Below are 22,534 nucleotides of genomic sequence, written 5' to 3'. Positions count from 1 at the left end.
GAATTTATAGTATTTGTATGTGTTTAGGTGTCCCATGTATTATTGCAAAGTTTTGTACTTTGGTAAATATTTGTGTAAAAGTTTTGGCAATGTGATGTTGCAGCTATACAGTGAGCTGAAATGGTTTATTTTGTTAACAAAATCGAAGTATTTCTGGAATTTATCTATCTATCTATCTATCTATCTATCTATCTATCTATCTATCTATCTATCTATCTATCTATCTATCTATCTATCTATCTATCTATCTATCTATCTATCTATCTATCTATCTATCTATCTATCTATCTATCTATCTATCTATCTATCTATCTATCTATCTATCTATCTATCTATCTATCTATCTATCTATCTATCTATCTATCTATCTATCTATCTATCTATCTATCTATCTATCTATCTATATATCTATCTATCTATCTATCTATCTATCTATCTATCTATCTATCTATCTATCTATCTATCTATCTATCTATCTATCTATCTGTCCACTGTTCTTCGTCTATCTTACTCCACAACTCCCTGCTTATGTTTGTCACTCCCTACTGTTGTACGTACATAGCTTTACTTTCAAATGTATTATCCAATTCTTTCTTCCTGTTTCTGCTAAGGTTGATATCAAACTAATTCTCTTTTGCAGATGATTCAGACGTCTCGTGGGCATCGAATTATGACACTTTTAGTGGTTTAAAAAAATAACGTAAAAACAAAACTTTTCTAAGTACTTTTTGTGTTGTGTGTACTCTTATTTCTTTAAAGCCAAAAGTAGTTTGGAAAATTTCCTTTACTTTTTTTGCTTTATTTTATGGGAATATATCGGATGAAATGAAAAACTGTATACAATGAAGAAAAAATATTTTTATTTTTTTGTTGGTGTTATTGTTATTATTTTATGTGTATTTAGGTGACCAGAATTGTTCATGGTATCAAATGATGAGGATCTATAAAAGTAAATCAATTTATTGGTAACATCCTATGGAGCTATAAATTTTTTTTGTATTATATTTGATAATAATCAAAGAAAGCGGTTCATAATTGATATACTAAGAAAAAATCAAAAAGTAAAGAAACTTCTTTTTTCCTAATATGTTGTAAACCATTTATAGGTTTTTCATACAATATTAAAGTTTAGATTGTTCACATGTTAAGCAAATTCTAAAATTGTATAAACTTCTTTTAAAGCTGACCCTTCTTTTAAAAATGCATATATTAATTATCTATTTCTTTAAAAAAAAGGGTATTTAAGTATTCGTCAACTCTTACTCAGAATAACTTCTGTATTAAAGTTTTGCATTTTTTTATTACTTATTGTTGTCTTTAATTTTTTTTCCATTTCGTTAATATTTCATACATTTCACTGGCACAAACAGAACGAGTTGAAGCGAAACAAAAAGTAGGAAAACAGTAATAAAAAAGAAAAATATGAAAATAAAGTTTACCAATAAAATTATGACGAAAAAACTTTTTAATTTGATGCAGTTTTTTTGTGATTCTGCGACCATCGTTTATCAATGGTAAATGTTATTTTAAATTGTTCGAAAAAAACAAAGTTAAATTGTAGATGTTTTTACACTTATTATTTTTGACTGCAGAATGAAAAGCGAAATCTATACTTACGTTTTTCTTAGCAATAGATTTATTTAGAAAAGGTAAAACTACAATTTATGCATAAACTTATAATAGAAACTAGAGCTTATCACAGCATAAATATAGAAAAAAAACAAAATTAAAATTATGTACATAAAAATATTGGCAAATAATGCAAAAAAAAAATAATAATAATAAAAGTATATTAACATAAAAAGTAAAATTAACTTTATATGAGAATAAATATTTAAGATTCATTTGAAATTAATTTGTGAATTTTTTCGATTGATAACTTTAGATACAGACGCATGTAATAATAAAATAAATTCTCTGCGGACTAGTCTATAAACTAATCTATTGATTAGTCTCTGACTTATTTAGAAAAAATTATTAATATCGAATAGTTTAAAATAAGAAAGGTATTGAAAGAAGTACAATATTTAGTACTTAAGGTGTTATAACAGTTGTCGGTTAATTTATGCCAATAATATTAATATTTAAGTTTTTTTGTAATTAAAATGTTATAGATTTCAAATAGTCTAAACCCTAAAATAGAGTTTTAATAATTCACAAATTAATTTCGATTAAAAAATAGCCTAATAAAATTCTCTTAAACTAAATTTCACATAACAAATTATATACATATAACTATTTGCAAAAATTTTAACCCTTTAAAGCCTTTAGTTGATTTTTCTTTTCAACTGCTAAACTATTGGCAAATTGTTTATTTGCTTCAGCTTTGTATTCCTGTATATTGTAGTGAGATTGCTGAAAATATAGAAAAAATTCCATGAAAAAAATGTATATTCGAAAAACTTATAAAAGAACCTTATTTATACAAAATAGTCTTGACTTAACTTTGTTAAACTTTTTGTTATCAGTTTAACTAAAATATTGGCGCAATTTTAAGTTTAACTTACATTTAAAGCATCTTGGAATTCAAGTTCCTGCAATCGTTGGAGGCCTCGGAAATTACGACCTAAAATGCGACCCAATTCATAGCGGGAAATACGGTAGGGCTCGGTGGTTGTAGTCATTTCTGAACTGTCGGTTGTTTCTTCACTGCTAAATTTCTATAAAAGGTACATTATAAGGAATTAAGAATATATAAAATGTTTTAATTTTTTTACAGTTTTATATTTATAAAATTTATTTGTTTAAACATTTTAAAAATAATTGGTATTTAATTTTTATTTTTATATTTTTAAAATTTATCAGAACTGAACTAGAACTGAACAAGAACTGAACAAGAACTGAACAATAACTGAACTAGAACTGAACTAGAACTGAACTAGAACTGAACTAGAACAGAACTAGAACAGAACTAGAACTGAACTAGAACTGAACTAGAACTGAACTAGAACTAAACTAGAACTGAACTAGAACTGAACTAGAACTGAACTAGAACTGAACTAGAACTAAACTAGAACTGAACTAGAACTAAACTAGAACTAAACTAGAACTGAACTAGAACTGAACTAGAACTGAACTAGAACTGAACTAGAACTGAACTAGAACTGAACTAGAACTGAACTAGAACTGAACTAGAACTGAACTAGAACTGAACTAGAACTGAACTAGAACTGAACTAGAACTGAACTAGAACTGAACTAGAACTGAACTAGAACTGAACTAGAACTGAACTAGAACTGAACTAGAACTGAACTAGAACTGAACTAGAACTGAACTAGAACTGAACTAGAACTGAACTAGAACTGAACTAGAACTGAACTAGAACTGAACTAGAACTGAACTAGAACTGAACTAGAACTGAACTAGAACTGAACTAGAACTGAACTAGAACTGAACTAGAACTGAACTAGAACTGAACTAGAATTGAACTAGAACTGAACTAGAACTGAACTAGAACTAGAACTGAACTAGAACTGAACTAGAACTGAACTAGAACTGAACTAGAACTGAACTAGAACTGAACTAGAACTGAACTAGAACTGAAATAGAACTGAACTAGAACTGAACTAGAACTGAACTAGAACTGAACTAGAACTGAACTAGAACTGAACTAGAACTGAACTAGAACTGAACTAGAACTGAACTAGAACTGAACTAGAACTGAACTAGAACTGAACTAGAACTGAACTAGAACTGAACTAGAACTGAACTAGAACTGAACTAGAACTGAACTAGAACTGAACTAGAACTGAAATAGAACTGAACTAGAACTGAACACATAAAACCCTCTGTACAATAGTAATGTAGAGTAAAAATACTAACCGAAGATTCTGTGGTGCTGGAAGGATGTCTGGGTTTTTCTTGGGCAGGATCACTAAACTGATCGTTGATTAAATTATAAACTTCGTCAAAGGTATTGCGGGTATCGGTGTATTGCTAATGAGAATAATTTTAAAGTAGAGTAAAATAATTAATGTATTGTTAAAAAAACATCTATATTAATTAATAATTAAATAGATGAATGTATTGTTACTTACTTGGTATGTAAAGCTAATGAAATATAAATATATATTTTTGTAATAAAATTTTTTCACACTACTTACATCAACAATTAAATTTTTCGTTATAACCATTTTCTGAAAGAAATCCCAAAAAACTCCTCTTTTGGCACGTGATTTTGGCTCGTTTATATCGTATAATTGCTTTTCACTATTTATCGATAATATTTGAAAATTATCCGTATTATCGTTAAGATTTTCATCGATTCTCATATGATTTGTTTGTGTGGCACAAACAATGAGAAAAACAAAAACTATTAAAAATTTCATAATGTTTTTGTAGCTAAAAAATATACAATTTTCTTTTTATTATAAAAACTTTATAAAGCTCTATTAATTACAAACAAATTAAAAAAAATATTGTTTGAAAAAATCAAACTTTTTAAAATTTTAATTTTATTATTAATCCTTTTAAAGTAGATTTGCATAATTTAATTATTTAAATACCTAGTTTAAAAATACATTTTGTGATTTGCTTCTCTGTTTTATAATTATTCATAAATTTTTTTATGGTTTTATAATAATTAACATGTGCAATTTTTGACACTATTTGGTAAATTAATATAAGCAAAAATTTAAATTTAATTTTAAAGAAAATCATAGCTTTTCTTACTAAAGCCCAAGTGATTTTTAATTAAAATCTTTATAAAATTCCTAAAGAAATTCAAAGTAGCACTTATGTAAAAGCCAGCTATAAATCATCTTAATACTTTGTGAAATATGTATGTATATGTATATAACAACTTAATCATACATAAATAATTTATAATAAATTGATATTTCAAAAAATAAATTAATGACACTTGAAATCATTTTACCAGCATTTTAATCTCTTGACCATTTTAATAAATTGCACTTAATTGATTTATCTCACTTTAAAATTAATTTCCTTACAAACACACTCACACATACACACAATAGACTAATTAGTTTGTGTAATCAGGCATAAAATAAAACAATTGAAAAATTATTATAAAAACATTAGAACAATGTAATAAAATATTGTAAATAACAAAAGTATTTACTAGATGGGTCATTAAGTATTGGAAATTATTGAAAAATTTTCTATTAAATACATACATATTTATATAGTTAAAATATTGTTGAAAATATTTGTATTAAAAGAAAATTGTCTGTTATTTGCAAATAAAATATTCAATTTTAACATTTGTAATAAAATACGTAATTTGTATAATATTTATTTTTCATTTGTAATTCAATTTTTGCCATGATTTGCATTGATTTCATTATTTTAAGTTCTTTTTTGATTAACAACACATCATTTTAGCCACATTGGAATTTAAATCAAACATTTTGGTATATTTTTGTTTTTTTTTCTTCTCATTTGGAATTTTGTTTTTATTAGGGTAGTGTTGGAAAATAGATAATAACAGTGATTAAATTTTAGAATACTTTCAAATATTTCACAAATTCTTTTTTAAATGAAATAAACATGTTATAGATACTTAATCTACCATTTAGGGTTACCTAGCCACCAAGCATCCAAGTGACTAGTTAGTTTGACATGTGCTTGTCCGACGAGGAAGTCAATCGTCTAAAAGATTAAGTTTGTTTTTCAAGTGTCCATTCTCTCACTTATAAAAGAGACACTAAAGTGACGATTGTTTTCACTCTCGTCTACAATTAAACAAAAATGAGAACGACAAGGTACGGTTGAAGAGAAGATGAAAAGAAATCGAAGAGCCGGCGATTGCTAAAATATTACCAATTGTGGAGAGGTTAATAACTCTGAAAGTTATCATGCAATAGCAATATATTCTCAGTTCATCTTGTCAAGAGCTTAAAGACCAATAATGGAGCTTTCAAAGAGTTTGCTATACAGTAAAACTAACTTTCTTTCTGAAAAATGTTTTCATTCCATTTGTCATTATGGCGAAAGTACCACAAGATTCCAATTTTTCACTAAAATATTTTTTTCTATTAAATATCCACTGCCTTCATTCTTTTAGAGACGTCAGCAACATTTGTCATTTAAACCCTTTTTAATCTTAGGACTAGTCATTTGGAGATCGAGCCATAAGGCAAATCACAATTGATTTGTTTATCTAATAAGAAACTCTAAATTGGGTCGTGAAAATGGTAATATCCTTTTTTTAATTTGTACTAAAAATTTGACTCGATTTTTTTTTTTTGCAAAAATTTTTCTTTAAATTTTAAATAAAAAGATTAATTTTTTCTAAAAATTAGATTAAAAATTATATATTTTTAAAAATCTAGATTTTCATAAAACAAATAATTCTAAAAATGTTTCTTAAATTTTGTTTGTCAAAATATTCATTTTGGAGTTCTAAACGAATTTATATGCACAAATCTGCTTCACTCTAATAGATATCTTCACTAAAGGGCAAACAAATATATAATTAAAGTTTTATTCTGCATATCATGATTTTAAATCTCTGTTTGTTATAGTTAAATAAAATAAAATTTTCTATTGAAAACACTACGCGTTACTTAAACAGTTTTTACGCTGATTAGCGAAATGAAAAAAAAAATATATAAAACGCAAAAAAAAAAATATAAACTGCCAAAGTGTATAAAAGTCATCATTACCATATTCAATGATTGGTCATGTAAATAAAAGTCAGCCGCCAAAATGATTGGTATGTTTTTCATAGTAATTTTATTTCAATTTTTTTTTTCATATGTATTTCGTATATTTTCCAGTAAAAACCAACAGATACAAAAATTTAAAACATTACATTATTATATCTGGTTGTTGTCTATAGTATTGCAGTTGCTATTGTTGTAATGGCATACCCGTCCGTTATTACAAATGATTGCGTGCTAATTAAATGTATACACTCGTACAAATGCAACTATATTTAAATGTAAATACGAGGATGAACTTAAAAGTTTTTTTGAATAATTTTATTTGCATAAATTTAATAATACAAATATACAGAACTTAAGATAGTTTATAAAAACTGTTATTGCTTTAGAATAACTTTTTAGATTGCCCTCATTTTCCAAAATACACAGATCAACAATGGTATTTATAAAGAACATACACTTTCATATGTATTCGTACATGCATTCGAACAATTAAACGTTAGGATCGCATTTCATTTTCTAGTAATTTACATGGTTTTGGTAAAATGAATTTTATTTGGTAGTAAATATGTTTGCAAAATACCACTTACTCTCACATAAACATGATAGAGCCAAGTATTTATGTAGCTTTATATATTATTAGTTTGTTTATGTAAACAGATACATATAGTAACTATATGCAGATAATCACACGAACAGTCAGGACATATAAGTCAGTGTAATAATAATATCCCAGCAGTTGTACATCTAGTTAAAATGTATCCCTTTTTTCTTGTTTTTGCACATATTTTACTACTCTGTAATTTGCAGACTATAGGCTAGACTATAGACTGGACTATCGACCAGAATATAGACTAGATAATAGACTAGACTATACACTGGACTATAGACTAGGCTGACTATATAGAATCAGAAATCAGCGTCAAACTGATCGTTAGGATATTGCGTCTTAGTAGTAAAAACATGGATTCAGACAATTTTCCTTTAAAATTTGCAGTAAAATGTGATTAACACTATTAATTTACTTACGTCTATGAAAGGATAATAAGCTACCCTGAACTGCAGGAATACACAAAAAGGTGTTAGAACGGAGCACGTATTAGCGTATGTGTGCGTTAAAGGCTAGAGGCAAATTACCACTATGGTGTTATGCGAACTGACTTTTATACTAAGGCATTTTGGCTCTCAGCATACGCACATTCTCATCTTTACATATACACAATAGTAATTATCAGTTTGTGTTTGTATAAGTATGTGTGTATTGGGAATGAATGTGTTTGAGTATATGTGTATTCGAGAGAGTTAGTATGCCTGTACAGCTGTCAGCCTGAACTCAGAGGTATTTATGCAGATTACATTTAATTTAAATAAATTGCTTTGGCATCAATACCATTTCAAATGCATTTTAATTATTTTTTTGTTCACCAACTTTTAAAAGAGATGGGAGAGTATTGATTTTGTTATAACTTCTGTATCACCTTGAAATATTGATCGCAGTCCATTTAATATACTTCATGGGGTCTACATTCTTGTAAATTTTTTTTACCGATTTTCGTCATTCTGTCACAGTTTTAAATATGCTGATTATGCAGCAGCTATTACAATAATTCGTTCAAGTCTTTATAAATGTTCTTTTAAAATAATTTTCCGGATGCTTATAAAAAAATTTGTTAAATTAATGTTTTAAGTTTTTTCTTAATTTGATCTTGAATCGTCAAGTATAAGTTCATTAACAAAATTCTCTGTTATAGGGTATCAAAGGCATTTTTAACCTACTGAGTAAACTTTAACTTCTTATACCATATGTTTTAATTATGTTTGTTTTTGTTTTATTTTATGTATGATTGCATATGCATTTGTACATATAATTTTATGCATGTTATATGCTTTTATATAAAATAAAATATTTTATTGAAAACGTATGTATGGATATTGTGAGTGTAATTATATGCAGTCATGTAAACATGTTGAACTTATTTTAAAAGGAAGTTATACATGAGGAATTACAAATCAAATAATTTATATTACTGACCTTACTGAGTGACAAATAATGTGTGCTTTGTATATGTTTGAGCTAATGCCTATAGTCTAGTGTTTAATATAGTCTAATCTAGTCTAGTCTAGTCTCTTATATAATCTACAGTGTAGTCTAAAGTCTAATATATAGTCTAAAGTCTAGTATCTTTCTATCACTATCATCTAGTCTATCTTCTAATTTATCGTCTAGAATATAGTCTAGTATATAGCCTAGTTTATAGTCTAGTCTATTGTCTTTTCTATAGTATATTTAATAGTCTAGCCTATAGTCTCGTCTATATTTTAGTCTATAGTCTAGGATATAGTCTAGTCTATAGTCTAGTCTATAGTCTAGTCTATAGTCTAGTCTATGGTCTAGTCTATAGTCTAGTCTATAGTCTAGTCTATGGTCTAGTCTATAGTCTAGTCTATAGTCTAGTCTATAGTCTAGTCTATAGTCTAGTCTATAGTCTAGTCTATAGTCTAGTCTATAGTCTAGTCTATAGTCTAGTCTATTGTCTAGTCTATAGTCTAGTCTATAGTCTAGTCTATAGTCTAGTCTATAGTCTAGTCTATAGTCTAGTCTATAGTCTAGTCTATAGTCTAGTCTATAGTCTAGTCTATAGTCTAGTCTATAGTCTAATCTATAGTCTAGTCTATAGTCTAGACTATAGTCTAGTCTATAGTCTAGTCTAGTCCATAGTCTTTTCTATAGTCTAGTCTACAGTCTAATCTATAGTCTAGTCTAATAATGGCTGAAAGATATTTTCTATTTATGAAAGTTGAATAGACACACAGGTATCAATGATTTACTTTTTTATATTTACACTTTCGAGTTATACCAGGTTCATATAACCAACATACATAAAACTACTAAATGGTCAATAAGAAAAAAATAATATTTGCAAAACCTACACACCTTTAGTTTTTGTGAAAAGTTATTTAAAATGAACCTATCACTAGAACACTTAAAAACTAAGTACTTCTAGTTATATACTACATTCTTTGGTGTGTACTTAGCAGTATTTGCAAAGTCCTGTAATCGATGACATAAAAAGCCAATAAATGTTTTATAAAGCAGAGTTGTACTTTACTAATATAAAAGCAAAATGCTTAAACTTTGGTAATAGAAAACTAAGGTGGTATTTGAAAGTATTATTCACAAGGAAAGGTAAAATTTTAATTGATTCGACAATTATTTCAGATTTCGAACATATATATGAAATCAAAAGAGCAGTAACTACGCTTCTGTATTATTATAATATAATCTAAATAAATTTCTCAACATTATGCCACTTACTACTATCTTCCATAGTCACTCAAAAGCTATTAAGTCTAATATTTATACAAACTCACAACTTGCAACATAACCACCCCAACCACCTCAATGACTTCCGCAATCATGAAACTAATTTTTCTTAAGCAACCAAACTAACTTAAAAAAATATTTTGTAAATATCAAAAAAAAATCTTTATTTTATTTGTTGTGGTGGCAGTAAGGAATTGTAGGATTTTTTTGCTTGGCATACTTAAGAATTTTAATTATACCCTAATGGTGTATAATAGTTGGTGGCTACCGATGCAGCCAATGCAAAATTTAACAAGTTGGAAAGGAGAAATGTACAGCAATATGTTTTTTGTATACCCTATATTCATTCTCAAAGCTTTTTTAATTACCCACAATTCTGAGAATAATTTTAATATAAAAATTGATAATTTCAAATTTTACTTTACAGCAATATTTATTAAGAGGACATTATAGGGTGTTAGGGTTTATATTTTTTGTCCCATAAAACTTGTTTGTGGATGATATTCAGCTTTTTTAACTCGGTTGATTTTCATAGAGATATAAGAGATAGAAGTAAGTTTTTTACTTCAAATGCTTTTAGCATTCACCTAGAAAAGTCTTTGTAATGGCATGTGCTTACACAACCACTTACTTTTCAATGAGTACTACATACCGTCGGCATTGTCGTTTTATTTAAATATTTTATTTGATTTGTGTGAAATTCAATATTTGTGGAAAATTTTTAGCGTCCAAGATCTTTTTCTTCGAACCTTTGACGAACATGTTTAAAACGTTCTGCAATATAACAAGGACATGGAATATATCATTTCGTAACAAGAACACGGAATATATCATTTCGTGGGTCAACGACCAATATTTCGACATTGGTACATACCTTAGGATAAACCTAAAAATCTAACTCACCACTAGGTGCGTTGAAGTATAAAAAAATAAGAATTGCATTTTTTGCCGTTGTACTATAGTTATTATTTAACTTTGGCGTTGTCCTTTTCTTAATTTTAAAAGTTCTTACTTTTCATTATTTTAACAGTAGTTTTCTTTGTATTTCCTTTACATTCTAATAATGTTGGTTTCTCCAGTACACTACTGGCAGGAAGATAAAATTTTAGAGCATAATATCCAAAATCATTTTGTTTCATTATAATTTTCCCGAAATAAAGAAAATTAAAAAAAACTCAAAAGAAATCGAAGCAAAACTTTATGTTGGTATTGATAACATTTTTATTTTACATTGTTTCCGAATGCAGGTCAGTAGTTTAAAATAATTAATTCCACATTATAAAAATCAACATTACAACTATGTTGACCCAAAAAGTCCAAAAAGGGAGGTCAAGTTGTATGTAGGCTAAGGAAAATAATGGACCGATTTCAATAATTTTTAATAGACCTTGTTGAAGTATATTAAAACACGTTTAGGCCAAATTAAAAAAAAATATCTTGAAATACCTTGCACACTTGATTTACATGGACAGCCAACTCCAGGAATTGATTCTGAATCGATGAGTATAATTTTTCAGAATATAAAATATTTAGCGAATTCACTCTATTTAAAACTGTTTCAAAATAGTTTGACCAGAAAATTAATATAAAAAGTACTTGATTATTTTATTATCCCTTATTTCTATTAAATTTCTCTTGCTCCGTATTCAAAAGGTTTCATGCCATGAACTTTTTGTCTATTTAAATTGAGACACAATTCGAAAAGAAAATTAAAAAGTTCAATACAAATACAACTTGACGAAAGAGTTTTAAAATTTTCTCAATAATGATTACGTTTTAGTTCTTTTTTTTTTCTTTTCTTTATCTCTGTTATTGGTTTGCTAATTTTAAATCTTTATTATTTGCAGTTCAGGTGTTTCATTGAAAATACTAATTCAAAGAATTCAATGTTACATATACAATAACTGATAACTGGAATAAATTACAGTAAATATTGATTGTTTAACAGACTTCATTTCATGATTTTATGTCTATTTGATTTTGAACTTTGTACATAGTCCTTTGTAATTTTACTAATAAAGGATCTTAAAATGTACGGAGAATACATAGAAATAGTTTATTACAGTTTACAATTATAATAGAGAACGTTTGTATGTATGCAGTTTGAGAATTTAGGATAATGTTTTTAAAATTTTAGAAAACGGTAATCTTTTTTAAATGTGTTATTCCTCGAAATCAAATAAATTGCTTTAATTAAAAACATTTCTGGTAATTAAGAAACTATGGAAGTAAATAGATGTTTCTTCATAATCTTCTAATTCCCTTAATCTCGACCATCTATGTGTAAATTATTTAAAATTGAATTTCTTCAAACATTTATTTTTTTTTTTGTTTCTAGTACAAACGAAATTCCATTTGAAAATCACCCGTTCTAAAGTTCAAATAAGTGTAGAGCCACACAAGTATTGATTAAATCCCAGCATGAATTGTCAATGCAATGAAAAGTTATTGGGGAATTGAAATTATTAATACATTCTCATTATGATGTGCAAATACGTATATATGACACTTGTATTGGATTTATAAAATGTTTAAACAATGGAATTTGTAAATGTAGCTTTAGTTTAAGCATTAAGAAACTGTTAATTTTAGTTGAAAATGAAAGGATATTATAAATAGAAAGTTACATGATAAGAATGTTAAATGTTAAGGATTCTTACTTGGGTTGTTATTTGAATAAAATTATTCGATTAATCAATTTTCTGCGCTAGACCAAAAATTTAATATTGGAATTTTTCGTTAATTATCATATTTTAAAGAAAAACGGATCTTCTGATATAGGGAGCTAGGTTAATTATGGACCGATCCTATCAAAATTTAGTTGAATGGTAACGAAATAATTTAGTTAATCAAAAATTCATTATAGTTTCATTGTTTAAAAGGGAATTGAGGGCTAATGAGGACCTATTATAACGAAAATCAATTTTCCGATTTTTGTAAATATGCTAAAACATTTACTCGTTAGATACGGTTGTAGGGTTTAGGATTGGATGATATACCTTTTTTAACAGGCTTCGTCCTTGTGGTAAAGAGTATGGGCCAAATTTAATTAAATCATTTAAAAATTGGAAACATTACAAGAATGGGCAGGTGAAGTTGATTCTGAGTTAAGACATACTCTTTAAGATAGATGTATGACCAATGTGTCCGTACGTTACATACCCCACAATAATAACAGTTCTCTATAATGGATTAGGTTATAAAAATCAAAATAGAACAATTTTTAATCACAATAAGGATTTAACTTTATAAATAATACAAATATTGCTATTATCTTAAGTAAATCCTAATAAATGACATTTAGACATTTGTAAAATTACTTTGTATAAACGTGATATTTTATTGTGTTTGTCTTCATAAAATACAAACATATTTATCTTAATTCTGTTGAAAAAATAAAATTGTATTTAATCTATTAACATTTTTCTTCAGTTTTTCCTTTACGTTGCAGTATTTTATTAGTTTAAGTAGTGAAATTTATGAATTATTACATAAAATAACACATCACGTACGGAAAACATAATATAGTGTGTATATTAATGTTAATATTTATTAACAATTATTATGAGTAAATGTATGTAAGAAAAAGGTAACTAATATTTAGTTACTTTACACTCAAAGAAAAATTAGTGTAAAAATTATTACAAAGGCATTCAACTAAAACAAAATTGCAAAAAAAAAATTAAAGAACCAAATTTTAAATAAAAATATTCCTCAAATATTGATTCATTAATTTTAATTTATTAGAGTTAATAAAATCCCCTAATTATGATGAGTCTAAAAAAATTAAAATTTTTTAATATTTAAAAAGTTTTTAAAACAAATTTTGCATTTAAATTTTGTTTTATAAATCTATGATAATGAATATGAAATAAATTAATATTTGAGATTTAATATCTTCCTAAAAAATTAAAAAATTTTTGCAGTGTACTACTACTTTTACTTCTGTTCTGGCTTCTCTCGTGTTTTTATAGTTCGCAATGCAATATTAAAGATTTAATTTACCACAAAGTTAACATTTGTTTAGCTAAAATATGCTAATGTTTATGTAATATAGATTATAATTGTAGTGCCTGCCACAAATTAGGTTTTAAAATAAAACCTTAATAAAATATAACATTAACGAATATAAGAAAAGCACAAACTATAAATATTATTTTAGGTTTAAAACATATAGAGAAAAAGCAACATAATATATATTTTTCTATAAAAAAAAATCCAACCCTTCTTCAATATTCTTTTCACTTATGGTTTTTATTATAAATTTTTTATAAAGTATAGGATTCATGGTCATCCTTTAAAGTAGATGCTGTCGTCATAAATAGCCGTCTCAACAAGATGCATACACATGTATATACTTTTTTTAGCTATTAGTCCGTTTATAGCTTTAGTAGTTTGTATATATGAACTTTATAGTGAGTACAGATTGTAGGTATAGGTAGGTATACACATAATAGAATAGAATAGAATTTTACATTATGTTTTACTTTTCTTTTTGGGTAATTTTTAGTTTCTATATGTGTGTTGTTTTGTATGTAAAGTGTAAACGTCATAAAATTATAATATATTACACCGCTCGACACTCAAAATTAGACAGGAACCATAAGCAAACAGATTTTGTTCACAGATTTTTATTTCGTGATCCTAAGTTTTTGTAATATAACTTCAAAGTTTTAAAATTTACATATTTTTGACTTTTTATTCTGACAGTATAAAATAAAAATAACACAAAATATTTTCCAACTCTTCTCGTTCTTTGACATCAAATTCAGCATTACTTAATCAGTAGAAGTACTTCTAAAAACTTTAAAACTTTTGAACTCATTTAAAAATGACTCAGGATTACCACATGAAAAACTAAAAAAGCTGATAGTCTCTATTGCTAGCTGTTTATTTTTATTAATTTTATACTTTCAGTCTGAAACTTCTAGAGGTATATCTAATAAGAATACGTCGATATATAACTAAAGTTTTCTTAATGTGCTGAAAAAGTACCAAAAATTGAATTTTCTCCCTTTTACACCCCAAAAAGACTGAATTTTGAAAAAGTACGAAACAGGTATCTCATAATTTTGAAAAATGTGTACAAAAATTGTATTAAGTTTATTAGTTAAGGGCCCCTAAAAGGTACCAAAAGCACTTTTGTTACACATTTTTACCCCTTAAAAGATCGAATTTGGAAAAGGTGGCAGACACCTATTTGCTCTTTATAAGAGTAGAATTAGATGCAATTAAATTTTTTCTTATATTACTAATATTGTGTAAATAATCAAGAAAACCGTTTGGACTGTGCGATGATGAATTAGTCAGTCAGTAAAGGTACTTTTTTTATATATATAGAATATGAATCAAAACGGTGAATTATAATATATTTTTGGTACCTTTTGTGTACTTGGTTCTAAGTCCAGAAATTGTGTATCTACAGTTACAGTTAAAAGAAAATATGTTGTAGGGAAGTTATTTTGTACACCAATTATTATTGCATGAAGGATATAAAAGGACCATCAATCCTTTTTTATAACACCCATAAAAATGGCCCCTCTTAAAACAGTTTTAACAGTCACGACTGGTTTAAATATGCCAGTATATTGATGAAATTCCACACAAAGAAGTCTTATTCATACTTATATCTCTTTACTAAATTGTATGAGGATCAGTACATCATTCAGATCTCTACTAACTTTTGTAAGGGTCACCTTATAAATGACCTTAACCACATAAAAGGTCCTTTTCAGAAGGACCTTTCTTTAAGCAATGCTACTAAAATTATAAAATTCGACCTAAACAAGTTTTGTAAGAACCAAAAAATTTCCATTATCTTTTATAATGATCAGTCTACATTTGTTTCTAACTCCCTTATAGATTTCCTTTCAGAAAATAATTACCGGTCATTACCGGCGTAAAAATACGAGTACAGTGATAAAATACAACATAATAAATTTTCTAGAAGCCAACTCCACTATAACCGAGGAGGATATGAGGTCAGTAATTAAATCCACCTCTTTTATAAAAAATGGTTTTAAAAATTAAAAATTTTAATTTAAAGGATTGGTTAAGCCCTTATTGAAGGTCATCTTCATAGATCTAATAATTGGAAATATGTTTCGATAGTAATAAAAGTATCGAATATCAGAGTTTGTTTATAAGGAAAAAAAGATTCGGAATGGTCGAATATAACACTCCTACTAATTTTTAAATAAAACTTTAAATTAGAAAATTTATTTTTCAGAAACAAAATTACATCTTGATTTCCATCTTAATGTAACTTTTTTGCCTTGATAAAACATCCTTACCTATTTAAGAAGTATAATAAAAATCTTGTTTTCTTTTCTTCTTCTTTTTGTTGTAAAACATCAACTTAATATGTGAACATATTTTTATTTTTAGAAGAAGAAGGAAGAAAAAAAAACAAGAAAATATTGTTTCATCTCTGACATGTATGCAATTTACCTTATTAACATTTATTATTCATTTACTATTATTTCGTTTTATAGTACGCTATAAAAACAACACGTAATAGCAGGCAAGAGGGGGAGAAATGTTTTGTTTTTATATAATGTTAATACTTGTATAGTAAAGTAGTCATATATGACACAAGTAAAACAATATTCATGTTCATATTCCCAGACACATATTCCTTGCAACATCTCCCGACATTACTATAAAAGTTAGATGTGTTCTTGTTCTCGTTTGTTGTTGGTTTCTTTTTTTCCTCATATTTAAACTGATATGAACAATATCTAAATGTTTGTACTCGTATGGGGGAAAGTGTGAGTATGGTTCAGTGCCCGGTTGACCGGTCATTTTTAATATCTTTTCTGTCTTTTATACATTATGAATTATAGTGCCACTAAAGGATGCTGTTTGATATCTTATGTTTTTAATAGTTTGTGTACTAGTTGTACTGGTAGTGTTGCAATAAAAACATTTGATGAGCAATAATTCATTCAGTATTTTTTTCTGAGATACATTTAAATAAAATTTATTTTAACATAAAAAAATTAACACTTAATATGTTAATAAGCCAACATTTTCTTTAAATTTGGAAGGCTTAGACCTTTAAAACTAATTTGAATTCATTGTTTATTTAAAATACACTCCAAGTTTTAACAAAAACCTAAAAACTTCCGCAAAATTATTTCAGATTAAAAAAAACGCTTAACAACAAACTAAAATTGTCTTAATTATTTTAAATTTAATCGTCCAAAATTTGTCTAAATTGCACAATTATCGTGTGTACTACATAATATATCCAAAACACCTACTGATAAAAAAAACTTTACAACTATTTGACTAACTAATTTGCATATTATCTCTCTGAGTATCTGGGTAAAAAAACACATGTTAGATTTCTCACTATTAAAATAATAAACAAATCTTAACCTTGACTTTGTCCCCAGTCACAATCAATATTAACCAAATTAAAATATTTAACCTTACTATCTACGATGAGTGTAAAGCAAAACAAAACAAATCATATCTAAATAAAAACATCTCTAACCAAAATAACTTTTTAACCAAAAATTTAAATTTAAATAAATACTTCAAAGTCAAATTATTAGTATAAATGACACGCATTAGTGGTTGGCAGCACGAATTTGACAGAAAAAAAGAAAAACGTCATAATTTAAAGATACAAATATTTTCCATATATACATTTTTGGCCAAATGACAATCAAGCTCATCAAACATTTAAATGCCATTATGACGTTTAATTTATACACATATTGTTGTTTTCTAATAACAGTATGAGTGTATTTGTGCTCTGGTATTTTTTGTATTTAATGTGAAAATGTTATTTCATACAAAATTTTAGTCAATCGAAAACTATATGTATATTTCAATAAATTTTTATAAAAACTTTTTAATAAAAATTTTTCAAAAATTTTTCATCAAAAAATGTAAATTTTTTTAAATAGATTTTTTTACAAAACATTTTTTAATGTAATTAAAATAATTATAAATAATAAACTTTCTAAATAAAAAAATTAATAAAATAAAAAATTTTGGAAAGGTTTTTTCTTTTTATAGAAATTTATAAAAAAAAATATTTTTATAAAAATTTCGATAGTTAGTTAGTTAGTTAGTTAGTTAGTTAGTTAGTTAGTTAGTTAGTTAGTTAGTTTGAAAGGAGGATGTATACACATCAAATCCGAAGAAATACACCTAGGCCTCTATCGGGCCTGTTGTGCGCTCCTTAACCAGTGCCACGGGTGGGAATCGAACCCACCACCTCCGGTCTACCAGACTAGAACACTAACCACTAACCTACCGGAGGCCACAAGAAGTTTTTTCGATAAATTCGAAAAAACTTCTTTCATAGAAAAATCATATTTTTATGAAAAAAGTTTGAAAAGATTTCTTTTTTTATAGAAAATGTTTATAAAATTTTGTCTTTTATAGAAAATTAAAAAATCTCTTTTAATAAAATAATTGTTGTAAAAATCTCTTTCTATAGAAAATTTGTGAAATTTTAGTTTATAAAAAATTCTTTTTTTATAGAAAATATTTACAGAAAAATTTTCATAAAATTCTCTTTTTGTAGAACATTTTTGTAAAATTCTACTATAGACATTTTCGTAAAATTTTCTTAATAAAAAAATTTCGTCAAATTCTCTTTTTATAGAAAAATTTAAAATCCTCTTTTTGTAGAACATATTGGTAAAATTCTGTTTTTATAGACATAGAAAATAAAAAACTAGAAACGTTTTTTAAGAATATTCTCCATTTTATTGATAATTATCGATTTTGTGTTATATATATGTTGTGTCACACTGTAAATATGTAATTGCAAATATTTATTTTGGCTAAAATATATGCATATTTTTAAAGTCTGTTTGACGTTTAAACCATATTATCAATAACAATGTCAAATTTATGTTTTTGTTTTGTTTCAATTTTACTAGCAACAATAAAAACGAGACTATTTGAAGCAAAAATATTTGTTTAGTCATTTACAATTTTGCAGCAAATGAATTAGACAAATTCGTACACAGACATTCATACATTTAATAAAATTTTTCATAACCTGATTACTAATGGACTTCACACATAACTAAATCGTCACACTGTGCTGTACTTGCTGACAACATTTAATATGTATCACCAAAAACAAGTAAAATTTTTTGTGGATTTCTTTTGTCTGTAAACAAAACGCAACGTGTGTCAACGCATTTTAAAACAAACCAATTCAAATTCCCCCAAAACCAAAAAATACTACCATTCAAAGTTGTATGTACTTCGTCTATATCGGTTGGTCTGCACTCGTCTCAAATTCATATGTATATGGTATGTACTTATGTGTGTGTGTGGGTGAATAACTATAGTTAATTTTTTTGTGTTTGTTTGTTTGTTTTTTCTCTATTGCTGTGAAGGTTAAATATTTTATTTTTACCGGTAAATTGACAACAACTACTGAAACAGCATATTGACTTTGACAGGTGGTAATTGATAAGTGGGGGTCATTGGTCATTTATTTAGCATACGAAATTGTTTACACTTTTTTATTTTTGTATATATTTTTTTGCTTTATTAAGAAATACTGTTGACAGACATTGTCTTGTGGTTTAAACAGAATTTTTGTATTTGTAACAAAGCTATTATGAACTATCGTTTTGTTTTAACCAGACAAAATTAGCTTGGTGCAACAGTCTAGGAAATATTGTAAATATGCACAGAAGCTCTTACTCATGTAATAAAGTTGTAGAACCATTGCTGACCCATCCACCTTATTAATGACGCATTAAACACTTACGGCAAATTGGTAATCTGCTTATAGAAAGAAAATTTATGATTAAATTTTTTTTTTATATAGAAAATTTTTTATTTATTTTCTTTTTAAAGAAAATCTTTAAAAATTTTTTGTCATACAGGGTTTTATTCAAATGAGTGTATCTTTTACCCCTTAATGAACAGTAAAAATTGCTGCGACCAATAGAAGAAAAAGCCATAGACATTAGGACACACCAAAAAATGTCATATGGTCCATGGATGTTACGACAATGTGCATTAACATTGAAGCAGTGAAAAAATGCTATCTAACCCCTTTAAACAAATTTGGCTAGGACCAATGATGAGTTCATAGACGTTACGACTCATTAAAAAGTGTCTTAGTGTACATTAACTTTATGAAAATGTCCATCGATATTGTGACACATTGCCGTTATGACAATGTCCATGGACATTGTGACACATGACGTTATGACAAATTGCATTGTGACACATGACGTTATAACAATGTCCATGGACATTATATGTATTTTAAAAAAATGTCCTGTATAGCCGACCTTCCAGCGAGAACATAAACACTTTGAAATGCGTGGACTTTATGTCATTTTGCTTATAGACAATGTGATAGTTTGAAATTTTCATAATGAACACTATGACATTATGACATGCAATCTACAATAAAGACCAATATATGTATATAATGACATAGAAAAAATCGAAATTAACATTTAAGGAATTAAATACTACAAGAAAATTGTTAAATGACGATATATTACTGATAATAGATTCGGATTAATAAACTAAAAAATACTTTTAAATCAGTTAATAGGTGTAAAAAGTGTTTACAAAACTTGATTTTTTAGGCCTGTGTAATCGTTGAGAGAAATTTCATAAATTTTCTTTTGGAATAAATTTACCTAAAAATCTCGATATAATTTCAGTATTTAAAATAAATATTAATTAAGGAATTCAATTGCTATTAGTTATGTGAAAAAAGTGAACTGATGTTTTTGTTTCTTCTAAAGAAATTTAGTTTTTACTTTTAATAAAATAAGAATTTTTATGCATTATAAGGTAATTTAAATCGATTATAAGTTATAGTATATATTAAAAAGTAATATTTATTTAGTAAAAACAAAATTGGACAGGGGAAGTCTTATAAAACTCCCGAAAAAGTGGAAAAAACTGTTTTAAAATCCAGTGGACTGAATGCTGTCTAATTAGCAGGAATAACTAAGAAATGAACAGTCAATTGTATACAGTTACTTTAGGAAGACAAGACAACACATCAAATTTATCAGTCTTTAAAGGATGGAATAGGATTGCCAGGAGCTTAAAATCACTAGATTTTATAGGATAGCTTTACCGCTCAAACTTTAACTCAATTATTAATCGATTTAAATAGCAGGATTCTGCCTAGTTTCTTTGAAATATAATAATTTCTTATTCTAGTGATGTATAAAAATCCATATTTTATTATGGATAAAAAAAATAAATTTCTTTAGAAGAAACAAAAAATTTACTCACTTCCTTCACATAACTAATAGTAAGACTATTGCCTTTAAAGTCCATAACTTCAATATTATACAATATTTAGTTTACAAGATATTTTCGTTCAAAGTTGACAAAATTAAATTCTTTAATTAAGTAGTTCGCAGTGTATGTTTCTCTAGGCAAACATATTGCCTAGTAAATGGTTGTCGATATTATTTCAATTTCCAAACGATTATTTAATAAAAAGATATTACTTTTATTATAACATACATTTTTAAGTAATAACAAGATTTTATAAACAATTACTATTGTAGTCGTAATTAAATTGTAAACACTTTAAATTATATGTTTAAATGTGAGAAATTTGTACAGTCAAACAGACAACAAGTATACAAAAATTAAAAAAAAATAACAATAATAAGTAGGTAAATGCAAAGTCTTGCCACAACAAGTAACTAAAAATAATAATAAAAAACTTAACTTAGTAAATTTTAAAACAAACACATTCATTTTATGGGAGTCAGAGCCGAAAATAAACAAACAAAAAAAGAATACGTCATAAAAGCAACGACCTTCACAAAAAAATCATATTGCAATTTTTTTAAAACAATCATATATTTTTTACTATATATTTTTATTTCTTAGTGTAAATATGTAGTTCAACCTAAATAACCTATATATAAAAACTTGAAAAAATCATCAACTAAATGTCTTGATTACCTTGAGTTTTAAACTCTAATTTGCACTTTAAAATATTTAAAGAATTATTTAAAATTTTCATTAATTTACAATAGTTTTAAACAAACAATTTAAAAAGATTTGTGTTTTTATTTTGTATTAATATTTTACACAAATAGATAAGGAAATAGAATACACTTTGATTTTATGAACATAAGGCTAAAGTTTTCAAAATTTATGTTTAAACTTCAAAGAGCAAAATACACACATTTAAGTACTTAACACTTAAACAAGGTTTTAATGTAGGTCAGGGTTTTGAACTGCCTTTCAACTTTTAGTTTAAGTTGGAAAAAAATTAAAACATATTTTATTTTAGGGAATTATTAAAATTATCAAGAATATTTCTTCGCAAGTAATCCGTAGAGAAGCAAATCACAAAATATTTTTCTTTTGTAAGTTTAATTGAATTTTTTATTTTTCTTAGTTTTTTACTTTAACCACCTTTGTATAAACAATTATATTTATATATTTCTTAAATATTGTATTTTTATTTAGCCAAATTCACGCACGTTTACTTCTAAATCTGAAACAGAACTAAAAAAAATTTTAAACAGCCATAAGTTTTCAAAACTCTTGTGCACATGCGCTTTAAGGCGCACTAAACCATTTGTAGAGTTTT

The 22,534-nt window shown here is 26.4% G+C and overlaps 1 protein-coding gene across 1 annotated transcript; it reads right to left on the bottom strand.

Annotated features, from left to right (window-relative positions):
- Window positions 1-1,776: 1,776 nt before the first annotated feature.
- LOC111683189 lies at window positions 1,777-22,451 on the bottom strand. Its single transcript, XM_023445240.2, has 5 exons — window positions 22,357-22,451; window positions 4,104-4,341; window positions 3,823-3,936; window positions 2,508-2,660; window positions 1,777-2,355 (listed from the first exon to the last, which is right to left on the bottom strand). Exons 2-5 carry the CDS (start codon window positions 4,326-4,328, stop codon window positions 2,251-2,253), a joined length of 597 nt encoding a protein of 198 aa, XP_023301008.2. The 5' UTR covers window positions 4,329-4,341; window positions 22,357-22,451; the 3' UTR covers window positions 1,777-2,250.
- Window positions 22,452-22,534: the final 83 nt, after the last annotated feature.

Source organism: Lucilia cuprina, chromosome 3 (genome assembly GCF_022045245.1).
Source record: "Lucilia cuprina isolate Lc7/37 chromosome 3, ASM2204524v1, whole genome shotgun sequence".
In the NCBI taxonomy this organism is placed as follows: Eukaryota; Metazoa; Arthropoda; class Insecta; order Diptera; family Calliphoridae; genus Lucilia; species Lucilia cuprina.
Note: the sequence above shows the minus strand (reverse complement) of the source record. Positions and strands in the feature narration are given on the sequence as shown.

Bases quoted from the DNA above. Each gene is read 5' to 3' on its own strand.
- LOC111683189 (XM_023445240.2), bottom strand. From the start codon at position 4,328: ATGAAATTTTTAATAGTTTTTGTTTTTCTCATTGTTTGTGCCACACAA. The intron at 3,937-4,103 runs GTAAGTAGTGTG...TATTCTCATTAG, and splicing joins CGAAAAATTTAATTGTTGAT to CAATACACCGATACCCGCAA. The intron at 2,356-2,507 runs GTAAGTTAAACT...CTATATTTTCAG, and splicing joins AATTCCAAGATGCTTTAAAT to CAATCTCACTACAATATACA.